Genomic DNA, 13,165 nt, shown 5'->3' with positions numbered 1-13,165 from the left:
TATTGCCCCATTTCCCAGGCTAAGGATAAATACCGATGCTTTTTCACTCTTTGCAGAGTTCCTTCCTCCATTCAAGACATCAGAGCTACTTCTGCATTCAGGCATTGACTTTATACAATCAAGGAATTAGACGCTGATCTCTAAGGCTAAAAATAAAAGCCTTGTCAATGTCATTCACAGTTTATTAGCCCTGATCTGCAGGATTAAATGCTCATGTTTCCAGGAGCTTCATATTCTTTCTTACTTGTTCCTCAGCCATTTTGCCATATTGCAGATTGATGTGGACTGTGAGTGAAAACAATTGAAGAAACTTCTTCAAATGTATGCATGGTTCTACATTTATTTTTAATGATCTCTTGTAAATTATTCAATTTCTGCAAAGATAATGGTTAGTGCAGAGTTTGGAAGCCAATCAAACGGAGTTTAATTCCATTTTGAGGCTCCTGAAAGTATGATTCATTATCAGAGGGCACAGCAGGACACTTAAGGCTGCCTGTTATTAATTCAGCCACATTTCATTACTACCTGTATCAATCTCCTATGAACAAAACCGCATTGGCTGTTGGACTTTCCCTCCACAGTCCCCGTAGAGAACACATTGCAGCGGGTCCAGCAAACTCATGGGCGCTGGGGAGCGTCCACCCCCCGGTGATGCCCCTGCCGTGTCTCTCCTCCTCGCTTACCATCCTGCAGAGTTGTGACCGCTTCGGTCTCCGCACTGAAGTCGCTGTCTCCGATGTCGTTGGTAGCTTTCACCCGCAGTTTGTAGGAGGTGAACGGATTCAAACTGTGGAATGTAAAAAAAATAAGGCTGAGGGATGAAATCATCTCCCCACATCATCACAACTTGCCTCTCCAGAGAACATGCTCATTGGCCACCAAAGTCATGGGGCAGCTTGTCTCTTCTCCGCAGCGCCTGTTCTTTGCAGTCTGCCCCAGCTTCCCTGGGACACGGGAGTGTTCACACCCTTGCTGCCACCAGCATCTCCTCAGACTGCTCTTGGCCTGAGATCCTGAAAATATACATGGATTCAGAGCTGAATCGGGCTCCGGAAAAGAGCCGTGAAGATGCAGTTCATGGAGCAGCCTACGACTGGGCCTTGTTGGAAAGGACCAGATGTGCTGTTATTGGAGCTTTGCATGGCTGAAAGCACCTGGCTTTCAAGGTACTTTGCCCCAGAGATCCTCAAAGCAGGTCTGTGGGGCAGCTCAGTGCGCAGGAGGGGATGAGAGGGAGAGAGGGGGCAGGTAACGTGCCCAGCGTCAGCCAGCGCCCAGCAGGCACTGGAACTCGGGGCACCAGCCTTCCCACTAATCCTCCAGACCATACTGTTTGATCAGTGCCTTTTATTCCTACTGAATTTCAAATTAATGCCATTACCTGGATTATTTAATAAAGATGGTAACAACAGGTTCCCTGAAGCTCTTTTATCTGTGCAGTGCTTGAGATATGCAAAGAGTGATTTCCAGCTGACATAACCTTCATAAAGATTCTTCTGCCTCGGCTTGGCAGGGGAAGGTGTAGGGGAGGCTGGATGTGGAGGCTAGAAATGCTGAGCTGTAAGTTACGGGGGATTTAGCTAATTAATTGGTAGCGTCTAGCCATCAGCTGGCAGATGTAACACTGACTACAAACCCAAGTAAAGTTACTTGTAAGGAATGATTCAACATCAAGGGATACCGAATTCTGATGGGCAGCACTCTCGCATCACGCATGTACTACTTTTCTGGACTTTCACAGGAAAATGCTTTTAGTGAGGGGGAGAAGAAATCTCTTCAGTAGTTCCACCCTACTAGGACATCACTACTTACCTACAGCAACTTGAATAATGTGAATCATCTTTCTCAATCTTTTGTTTTCAGTAATGCCAATGTCAAGTCTAAATGATATAGTTGGTGTCCTTGATTTTACAGGTTTCGGTGGAAAAGATACTGGGTATAATTCAGGGTGGGTATAATACCTCCACGGTCAATGAATCACATCTATATTTGTACCTATAATTGTCAAGTTTTCTTTTCTCTGCGCAGTTAGACAAAAGGATAGCAATGTGTCTGTATCTTCTGGCACACGACCAGCGAGCTGCCATATCCCACAGTCACTGACGGTTTTATAACAGACCTGGAAAATCTCTATCTGAATGCTTGGAATACTTGATTCTCCAAAAGCTCCTGGCCTTTTAGAAATAATCTGATTTGTACTAGCCGGTCAATAGAGGAAACGGACAGCAAAACAAGTACCTTCTCATTCAATTGCTTTCACGGATGTTACAAGGACTTTAATTACAACAGCATTGCTGAGGATATAATGAAGCCTGAATAACGAAGTTTAAATGTTCTGATGCTATCTATAAACTTCAGTATGGAAAATACAGATAAAAATGGTTCCCATTTCATCTGGAAAAGCTTATATAGAGATAATTGCAATGCAGCATTGAGAGTGGATTTTAACATCAGTCACTTCTGTAAGGATTTTTAACCAGTTGTATTTTACAGAACGTTGTGTAGCTACACATGGTTTAGCCTGAGTAGCGTTATCTACCGTGCCGAGCTTTCAGGAAGGGCTTCAAAAAGATGCATTACAATCCAACTTTAATTAGATTTATTGCATGACCTTCAGCAAATCTCCCAACTGCTGTTCATAACACCACCTCTAAAATGGGAGCAGTGACCTCACTTAACCTCTCTCCCCCCAAAAAGACTGTGAAGCTGAGTGATGCTCCTTCAGTTTCCCGGCTGCTGGAAGTGTAAACTGTGGGAATTTCTATGCTAGCCTGGGATCATATGGTACCTCTCAATAATGCAGGATGTTGCCTCGTGGCTGACAGAAGAGGAGTAGGTTTGCCAGTCTCCATTTGGCAGTTCTCGCACTTGTACTGTAAAATATCGGATTGGTGAAGATCCATCACTTCCAGGGACCCACTGCAACAGCAGACTCCGTGATGACACGTCACTCTGAGGGGTCATCAGCTGCCTGGGAGGTGCTGGTCGTTCTGCAATTAAACCATAATTTGGTACTGCTTTGAGAGGAAATTCAAATTAATATAAAATGTGACAGCCTGATCGGATTTTCATAGCAGTAATGCCACAGGAGATTGAACTTTTGGGTTTGCCCCAGGAAGTATACAAGCCATCCCATTCCTTAACCTTCTACTGCAAAGAAGAGCAGTAAAACTGATTTTTATCTCCCTGCATAAAAGGTCACCACTGAATATATGCTTTTCTAGCAACAGACCTTAAACTTGGGGGGGGTCTAAGCCTGGCTAGTCAAGGAAGAAGCATTAGGACAAGCAGCCAAGCAAACCAAGGAAGTCTTTAATGGAACTCAGCCGCGCTTGCAACTGCAACTGCTCTTTTGACAGATTCTGTAAACCAGTTCACTTTTTAACCTATGGTTACTGCTTGGTACCATGGGACTACCTTCTCTCTGTGCTATGCAGCATGCTCTCCCAGCAGCTGCTCCCCAGTTGAGGCATGAAGAAGAGGAAGGGATGAGCTGGAACAGGCTGGTGGGCAGCAGAATCCAAGAGCACAACTTACAGCTGAAACTGAATTCCTGCACCAGTTCTCCCCGGCGAGGAACTGGGAACCATCAGCAGCTCCTGCTGCTGCTTCCAAACCTCAGCTCGGGTTCCAAACCCCCCAGAGCTGGGCCTTGAGGACCTGCTGCAGTTCACGTCCAGACCTCCCCTCTTCTTCCCTTCGTACCCACTAACCTTGAACCTGCAAAGTCAAACCAGCCAGTGCCACCGCTGAGGGAGAGCTCTCCAAAGTAATTAACCGTACACCTTTTAGACGAGGCAGGGAATGGTAATGCAGGTGTAAGCATGCCAGTTCCCAACCGTTTCAATATAGATCTCCTTTCCCGTCACTGTGTCTCTGCACTCCATCGATTTCAATAGAGAAACTCTATAGAGTGAGGAATAATTGTTTAATTGTTTATCATGAAGATTATTGATTCTGATTAAAATGTGTGGCATGTAATAAAGCAGAAATTGATTGGAGACACCGCAGTGACTTGCTTTTGAGAAGCAATTCAATTCAACTTCATCAGCACTTGTTTCCATAAACACACCTCCGCCTGCCCGATTCCTCACAGCTCCGTATGGAAAGAGCTTCATTTCCCTGCCATCCCCCTAAAACCATTTCCTGTATGGGTTTTTTTTTTGGCATTTCTCTGCAGCACGCCCCTTCCTGACATCAGCGCCCAAAGATTTGTAAGCTATTAGCTGGAGGAAGCCCTCGGTGCCAGCAGCCCGCGAGCCGGAGTACAATGCAAAAGGTCAATGCCTTACACTGACAGGCTGAGACAGGTATTCAGGGTTATTCTACCAGAGGAAGCGAGTGTCGTGCAGGGATTTAATACTCTCCGCTGATAAGCTTTCACCAGCTTGCAGTTTTGGGCAGGTCAGATCTTGCAGTCAGTCTCCCATCGTTGGGTTTCCTTCTGCTGCTAATGGGAGATTTTAAAATCTCCCGTATTGCAAGATATACTTCCTGACTGTTTGTACAAACCCATTAGTATAAAGAGTTTATTTATGGGAGTTTAGCCACAAGCAAATGCTAAGGTGAGCTGTTTGTGCAGGAATGTAAGGGCCAGGCCATATGACTCAAAGGACTCTTCTTAATTTCTCGCTACATTTACATCTTCTGACTCAGTGCTGGTCACTGCTGTTGACTGTTCTGAGGGGCATCACAGCACTATGTAGATTTGAAGCAGTACAGAAGAACCTCTGGAGAACACAGCTACAATACAACTTGGGATCTATAAATCACAGCTATCACTGTAAAACGTAAAGATTTATATTGGGATTATCTGAGGAATTTAAAAGGACAACAGTGATTGATTTTGCTAATTTTCAAGGGAATTTTTGTGCCTGCCTGCCTACCTTAGTATCAAGGACAAGGATATTAAATGCATTTTTATTAATGGAAATTCTAGAGTCAAAAGACATTTAATATTTATTTTCATGTACACAAGTTTCAGGTTTGTTTATTTATTTACTTGTTAGCAGAATAGCTGCACTGGATAAATTTCTGTATCGGTCCCTCATATCAATCTTGCTGATGGGAGATTACACGTTCTTCTCTCTACACTTTACATATGGGATCACTTCAGTTAACTCTCGGTGCCTTGGGACTCGGTTCCATAGCACGTGTAGAGACACAGCAGAGCCATCCATCAAAAAGAGTAAGGGTTCATTTTATTCTATGACTTGTCTGTTCAAGATAACCCTAAAGCATTGATAGCAACAAGGGATCATTGTTCCCGCAGCAGAGCTGGGAGTTCTGCCTTGAGCTATTGTATATCCAGCAACAGCTTGTGCACTGTCTGGGACATCTGAGCATATTTTATTGAAAAGGAGAGGCTCCGAGCTTTGAGTATTCACTTTATTGGGCATGGTGGGTTTTTTTTTTTGAAGCTTCCTCATGTTGGACTTTAAACTTTCGCTTTGACAGCAATCAGACAGGGGTGGAAGAAACCTTGAGCTGATAAATCTCTTTGATGGACAGTATCTATCACAGAGATACTTTAAGTTTCCTAACACAGCCCTAGAGGTTCTCTCTCCGAGGACTGCACTGTTAATGCACTGAGAAGGCTGCACATGACCAGGAGAGCTATGCCAGCGGGAATTTTAAGACCGACCAGACAGGACCAGAAGTAGTTGAAACGCACCGCACAGGTCCTCACTGCTGGTGGCTGAACATCAGGCCAATGTCCTCTCTTCTTAGAAGTGTGATAGGAAAATAATAAGGAAGACATTGTGGGCAAATAGCACGGGAAATCCTCGTTCTTACACTATTTGCACTATTTCTTACAAAATTTGCAAGGTGTAGCAAGGACTTAAAACAAGAGATTGCTTAATAGGCACATTTTAAGAATTAAAAGTAAATATAATTGGTTGTATTATAGTGCAAGACTCCTGTTGTCTACCAATATATTCCCTTTTAGCTCTGAATTAAAACAAATACAAAATAAATCTTCATGCACAAGTAGACAATATAATTTTTCTAACTGGCAGCTCTAAAGATCTGTTCTAAGACTCTAAGACTGGAGAATCAAGCAGTTACTTGAGCAAAAGCATTAGAAACAAGCAACGATGCGGAGCAGATTCTGCAATACCTTACATGTCTTTCACATTTTGATACATTTGGTATCTAAGCATCTGGTTTCATTTATACACATGTAACTCCTGCTTTCTTCAAGTGGGTTCCCTACAGAATTTGATCGGGGATTCTGAATGCGAATAACCATTTTATACGGCTGATGCAAGAAGGAGAAACATTCCGGGCAATCCAGATGCAAACACTCTGCTCGCCTGCGCAGCAGTGAGAGGCCAGAGCAATTACTAACACGTCAGGTCAGGACTGAGGCACAATGGAGGAGCCGTGGAGAAATCCTGCAACATCACCTCCTCTCATTTTGCGTTCCCTGATCAATATAATTCATCCATCACTTACTTTCTTAAGATCGCAAACTTTCTAGAAAACTAGAGAGCTGAAAAAAAAAAAAAAAAAAAAAAAAAATCTGACTGCAGAAGGAGCTGCATATGGCCAATATAGCAGCTGATGGAAAAATCAATCTCCAACAGCCTAGCAGGTTAGAAGAACTGTGTCTCATAAAAGTCTGTCTTGCTCACCAGCTTTCTCAAATCATGATGTTGCTATGGTTTGGGGCAGGTTTACGGGGTGAGAAGGAGGAGGTGTACAGGCTCTAGCCTGTTATTAAAATTCCCCGAAGTGCAGTGCAGGCTCCAAGGCACGCAACAGAAAGTACCTCAACCTGTGGCTGCAAGCATTACCTCTTTTTTCTGTTGTGATCACCGTGGCTTCCAGGGGCTCCCCCCAGCCCTGCCTGGTCTTGGCAGATGTCCGGAAGATGTATGCTGACTCAGGGGTAAGATCCGTAGCAGTAAACTGCCTGACTGTTGAGCCAACCTCCACCGTCGTGAACTTGTTCGGGCTGCTGCTGGCCAGACGGTAGGCAATCTGGTACCCTGAAATCACAGCGTCAACAAGAGGGAGAAAAAAAAAGGTTAGGATTTTTTTTTCTAGCAGGAAAAAAAAAAAAAAAAAGAGCACCAAAACTATTAATTTATCATAATTACTTGTTTATCTGAGACCAGAACAAAGTAATTTACTTCCTTTAGTGCCATAAAATTCTGCTATAAGCAGCCCTCCCCCAGTCAGGAGCCGTACCTTAGGAGGGAAATCATACACCGTGGCAAACAAAGGGGTCTACTGAATGTTACTGGCCATGACACTGTTTCACTTTCCATCCTTTACACCAACAAGATACAAAATCAGTTTAAACTTTCCTAAGCACACCGGCACTTTTTTGGAAAGGCAAAGGAACAGAGTGTGTGCAATTAATCTCACCTGGGTGAGCTGGTTCAAGATAACACTCCCCGTTTCAGCTTTCCACCCACACGTGCATTCGTGTGCACACACACGCCGTCCTGCTCCCTCGCAATTTCAGCATCGGCTCGAACTAAAGGTCCTTCAGCTGCAGAGCAGCTGGGTTGCCCACGCCGTGCACAGCCTTCAGACCGCCCAAGCAAAGGCTCTCTCCTGCTTTTTGCACTTGCCTTTTTCTCAGCTCTCCCGCTCCCCTGTAACTGCACAGCGAGTGCCAGAACTGCCGATAAAAGCATCCTTCTTCTGTCATTTAATGCTTCTGCCCTTGCCCACAGCCCGAGGAAGGAGCCTGCAAGCTGTGAGGTCCTGCTTCAACCATGCGGCACTTAATAATCAATTTTGTTGATGGCTGTAAGTGATAACCCCCATTCCAACCTGCCTGACAATTAGGACTTCACAGTTTAGCCTGTATTATTAATGATCCAACTGTGCAAAGGAGGGCTTCCAGAGCTCTCACGCACCGCTAGCAACAACTGTCCCCCAAAGAGGACCTGCCAAATGTTCCAATCCATTCTGTAAACCCGGCGATTGAATCAGGCTCTCACTTCTGGAGCTCGACGGTAACTTTCAGTCCAGCTGCTGATTTCCAAAATCAATTAATACCAGAACTGGTGAGGGGGTTTATTGCCCAAGCTGAATGCAGTTGTACGATTAAACGCTTCACGGAGTTATACAGTAGGGCAGAGGGCAGCCAACAAATCCAAATCAAAGCAGCTGAAAACAAAACAGTCATGACATGATTCTGCCAACCCTCTGTTCATCTTCCGAATGACAAAGGGCTCTGCAGACCTGAGACCATCTCTTTCTCTTGGAATTAATATCCCAGTTTGAACTCTCACCACATTTTGGCTGTAACAAGAACAAGGGGAACCAAACCTGGTGCGTTCATTCGTGAAGGTCAGTGTGTGAAAACAGGTTTCCATCTCACCTGTGGCTATTAGACAAAATCAATGACATTTATTTCCCTCTCAATACCTAACAATTTCCACATGCCCACTCACAGAAAAGGCACAAACAGAGTTCCTGCACTCCCTTGAATGAATGCCACACTTGCACGTGGTGGACGCTGTCACAAACAGTGGAACTGAATTGGGGTACAGATGGTATTAATTTTGGTGTGCTGACTCTCACATCGCTGTTGACGATGCACCGGCATTTCCTTGTCCTTTTTTTCCTCAGCAGCTGCGAGGGGATGTGGGGCAACAGCCCCAGATGCCTCACAGGGAACAAATTTGACCGCACAGACACTTCCACGAGTGACTTGGCTTTTCTGAGAGGCTGTGGCTTCGGCCGGAGCTCCCACAGGCTATGGTTACAGACAGGTTTAGGTAGAGCTGTCTCACTGGGCTGCCTTAATGTGCTTCGGGTTTGAAAATGGGCATTTTCATTAATGAAATAATGAAAATGGGCATCAGCAGCGAAAGGTTGCCAGTGCCCAGGCTGACCTCGTGGTGCCTGGGTACCCTCACACACGGAATATGCCCACTGTGTCAAGCGTACTCCTACAGCAGCATCTTCACAGCTGGGTGGATAGCATTAGATGGCTAAATAAAAAGTGGCCTGATTTTTCAGAGCATGCTTAGACCCCAGCAAAGTCTTACACTTTGAACGTTTCATTTTTTCCACCTGCAAACTACCTCCTTTTATCCACGGCACCAGCTCTCCCATTACTGGTCCAATATATTTCACCAAAGTATTTCTGTATCTTTAGTCCCGTAGCATTTTGATCTTTTTTAAAAGTCTACAGAAAGACAGCTAGCAATGGGGAGAAGGAAGGGATACACTGCGATCTTCTTTTGTTTATACAGATGTGAAGAATGTGGGAGTGAAACCCCCGGTGCAGGATCTCAGTAAAGGGGGAAAAAGATAGTCAAAGAAAAGCACTGGGGAAATTTTTACAGCAGCAGGAAAGATGAAGGAAGAAGCAACTACGATGGCTAAAGAAGCTTGATAAAGGGACATAAGACGTAAAGAATAAGACCTGGAGGGAAACAGAGAATATTAAAAGAATAGAAAAGTTGATTTATCTAGTTATTAAAAGATAAGTATGATATCTGGGACACATCCTTGTTGAGCAATTTCCTCTCTTTTCTAAACCTTTGTAAAATATACAGTGTAGTTAAAATGTAAGGAGGGAATAGAAAGATAACTATTTACTGCTAAATGGTGGTACTCATGCTGGAAAGCCAATTACAAACACGCTCAGATTAGGCAAAGGAACATGTACATATCTAGGCCATTATAATAACTTACACAAGAGTGGTTCCTTGGCTAGTGTGAAAACTAATTTAGCCATGAGAAAGAAGAAATCACTTGTCACAGCCTGTCTCTCTGACAGGCTCCACAAACTCCCGTTCAATGCATCCCTGTGAAAAACAGTATCAGCCTTCACTGTCCTCTCCTACATCTGCCGTCTTGGCTGACAGTCTGGGTAAACATCTATTTCCCTGGATATCTCAGGCAGAGTTTACACACAACCAGAGCCATCACCTTTACAGATTTCCTCAGAAACTCAACACTTCCCTCGGTCTGATTCAAAGGTACGTATCCAACCTCTGCCCCTGGGCTCAGCTCGCTCTTGCTGCTACCTACAGCCCACCTGAGAGATACCCAGTATCTTAATTTTGATTCCCTACATCACCTTCTCCTACTGGACAGTTTGGGACAGGCAGGATACGTTCCGGCATCAAAAAGCATCATTTTTCTTTTTTTTTTTTTTTTCTGAGTGACACAGACAATGCAGTGTTTAAACCACAGCTTGGATAATAATCAGGGCTAACACGAGATCAGAAAGATAAAATTATTAAGTTGATGAATTTCAGCAACAAGGGATGGGAGAAGACAGGAAATGTTAAGTGAAATCAAACGAGGCAAATCAATAGAGGTAAATGGAAAGTGTTCAAAGAGAAACTAATGTATGCTCGAGGGCTATAAGAAGCAATAAGTGCGATTGATGCACTGGAGGAATAAGGAAGCTTCCTTCCCTTACTAGATCACAACAGTAAGATGTTGCAGTATCTTAGATTTAAAAAACAATAAAAAATTAGAAGTTATGAATGAAAGTAAAAATCTTTAAAAGGTGATCGGAGCAAACTTTTTTGGGAAAGGACTATCTTACAGAATATGAAGCATCTGGATGGTCAATAGGAATAATTCATATTGTTTTCTTAAATTTTCTTTTTTTTTTTTTTCAATTCATATAGCATTAGATTCCAAACCTCTTCTGCTACTGGGAGTTCTGCTCTTCATCATGCCAAAACAGCATAAAAAAAAAAAAAAAGCCCTGAAAGATCAACTCTTCAGGAGTTTATTTATTCATTGAAACCAGGCTTATTTTTGCATTAGCATCTTTTTAAGTATTTTTTGCACAACTGCAAGCAGTTTCATGAGCTACGCTTTCTGCACTCAATAAATGGCAACAGTCTGAACTGCCTGTTAAATGTTAGGTCATTGCCACACAACCAGTGGATTCCCCAAAGCAAACAGGCAGGAAGATGACAACACACCATGAATATAAAAAAGCTTTCAAGCTCATCACCATAGAAAGCCCTTCAGAACTGACAGCGCCCGTTCACGCAGGCCATGGTACAGCAGAGATACAAACACTTATTAATTTGTCACAGAACTTAGGGGAAGCCAAACGATACCGGGAGGTTACGGTCTGCCTACTGGAACAGCAATCCAGTTTTGTTGATTTTACTGCTTATCTGTTTAAGGGCCAGCGGGTGTGCAAATGCAGTCTAGGATCAAAATATGAATTTGCAAACATGGATTACATCCAATTTTGGTTCTAATTCTCAGTGGAGTTCTTACACTCTTTCGCAATAAGCTTCAGGTAAACGCTAAATACAAGGATACCATGAGGAATACTAAACCAGGGCCTGGAAGGAAGTGGGTTGACCTCTTGTTTTCAGGGGATGGTCGTAGCTAGAAGCGCACATTAATGCATCATTTTTCTTTAATGGCATTTGAAGGTACTATGTTGGGTGCTAGCTAAATGGAGTGCAGAAAAGAAGACAGAGCGAAGCCTCAGATGGCTACCGTAACATTCCCAAAAGGAGAAATGGAAATATCTAGCAGTCTTCCAGAGTAAAATATTTAAACAAACAAACAAGTGGTTTTCCCTCTTGGTGCCTGCCAGTATTTCATCCTGCTAATCTCTCTCTGAAATGCTAGAACATGTTTTGATATAGATTACAAAAATGTTAGCTGCAAAGGTGCTTGTATACTCAGAGGACAAAGCTAGCAGAGCAGGAACATTAGTTCAAAGGCTCTGAACATAAGTTGCTCTTGCAAAGCAAGTATTTTTTCTCTCCAACCCCACTAGTGAATTGAAGGGCGCTGCACAAAATTATGTTAACTTATTTTTTTCAACAACTCTACTTCAGGGCACTTGACTGTGGGGGTTACAATGATGTTTTGAAAATTTGTTACAGTAATGAGATTTAAGAGGTGTACAGGTGAAAAAAAACCAACTTGGTAACCTTTACTTGGAATGTTACACATTGCTTTTTATCTATTTTTGAAGGAGTCCTCACTTCTTTGGGAAGATCAGAGAAGTACCCAGCATGAGTAATTTTTACTTTTTCTCTCTGACATTGGCAGCTAACTACTCCCTCCACGAATCTCCATGTTTCTACTATAAAAAAAAAAAAAAAAAAAAAGGAGTGAGAACTGTTGAATAAAGACAATGGACTTCAAAGAGGTGGACTGGGGGAATTGGAAGGTAACATCCCCTGGGAAGGAATTCTAAAGGAAAAAAGAATTCAGGTTAGCCGACAGTTTTAAACGAGACCAAAAAAAAAAGGTACAACTATCCCAATGCAGACAAAAGATGTTAAGAGGCCAATATGTTTGCATTCAGAGCCCACTAATGACCCGAAAATCAAAACTGGACCACACAAAAGTTGAAACAGGACACACGTCTAAGGGAGTGTATAAATAGACAGCACAAGCATGTAGGGACAAAATCAGAATGGCTAAAGTGCAAAGTGAGTTGTAACTTCAAGGGCATCAAAGGCAGTGAGAAAGATTTTCTAAATACATTAGAAATCTGAGATACAGAAGGAGGACAGGTCAGCTACAGGGAAGAAGAGATGAGTCTAAGACAGGTGAGACAGGAAAGAACTGAAGGGTGATCCCTCCATTGCTTCATTTTTACACAGAAAAAAAACCCAACAACTTGACGCTGACTAGATTTTTAACAGAAATTAAAACTGACAGCAATCTAAGTAGGGATGTAGGCTAGAATAGAGAGCAGGTTAACCAATATTTAGTTAAGCTAGAGGTAATCATGTCAGAAAGGCCTGATGAAATTTGCCCCGCAGTGCTTATACAACTAGCTGGAGCCATCTCCAAATAATTAGTGATTATCTTCAAGAGCTTGTAGAGGATAGGTGACAACTCAGCGTATTACAGAAGGGCAGAGTACCCTATCTTTTGAAGTGGGAAAAGAAAAACCAGAGGAAATACGGACAAATCAAACTAAAGGTCAATACCCAGAAAGATGCTGGAAAAAAATATGAGTCAATATATAAGCATCCATGAGGATAATAAAGTGCCAAGGAACAGCCAATATGTATTTGTCTGGAGCAAATAATAAATATCAAATAATCTATTTTCCATTTTGACAGTGTAATTGGCCAGGTGGGAAGAGTAGATATGATCCACATTGACTTTAAGTAAGGCTTTAATATCGTTGCGCACAGCCCTGTCAAAAGCAAACATAAGAAACAGAATCTAAGAAAAA

The 13,165-nt window shown here is 42.9% G+C and overlaps 1 protein-coding gene across 1 annotated transcript in view; it reads right to left on the bottom strand.

The window, feature by feature from the left end:
- Positions 1–13,165, bottom strand: part of SDK1 (sidekick cell adhesion molecule 1) — a 403,349-nt gene that overhangs the window by 53,950 nt on the left and 336,234 nt on the right. The window contains exons 29-31 of the mRNA XM_074158262.1: positions 6,801–6,995; positions 2,789–2,990; positions 684–787 (exon numbers count right to left, since the gene is read on the bottom strand). Coding sequence (XP_074014363.1) covers positions 684–787; positions 2,789–2,990; positions 6,801–6,995 — 501 coding nt within the window. The remainder of the gene's footprint in view (positions 1–683; positions 788–2,788; positions 2,991–6,800; positions 6,996–13,165) is intronic.

The sequence above is a fragment of the Numenius arquata genome, chromosome 14 (assembly GCF_964106895.1).
Source record: "Numenius arquata chromosome 14, bNumArq3.hap1.1, whole genome shotgun sequence".
Classification (NCBI taxonomy): Eukaryota; Metazoa; Chordata; class Aves; order Charadriiformes; family Scolopacidae; genus Numenius; species Numenius arquata.
Note: the sequence above shows the minus strand (reverse complement) of the source record. Positions and strands in the feature narration are given on the sequence as shown.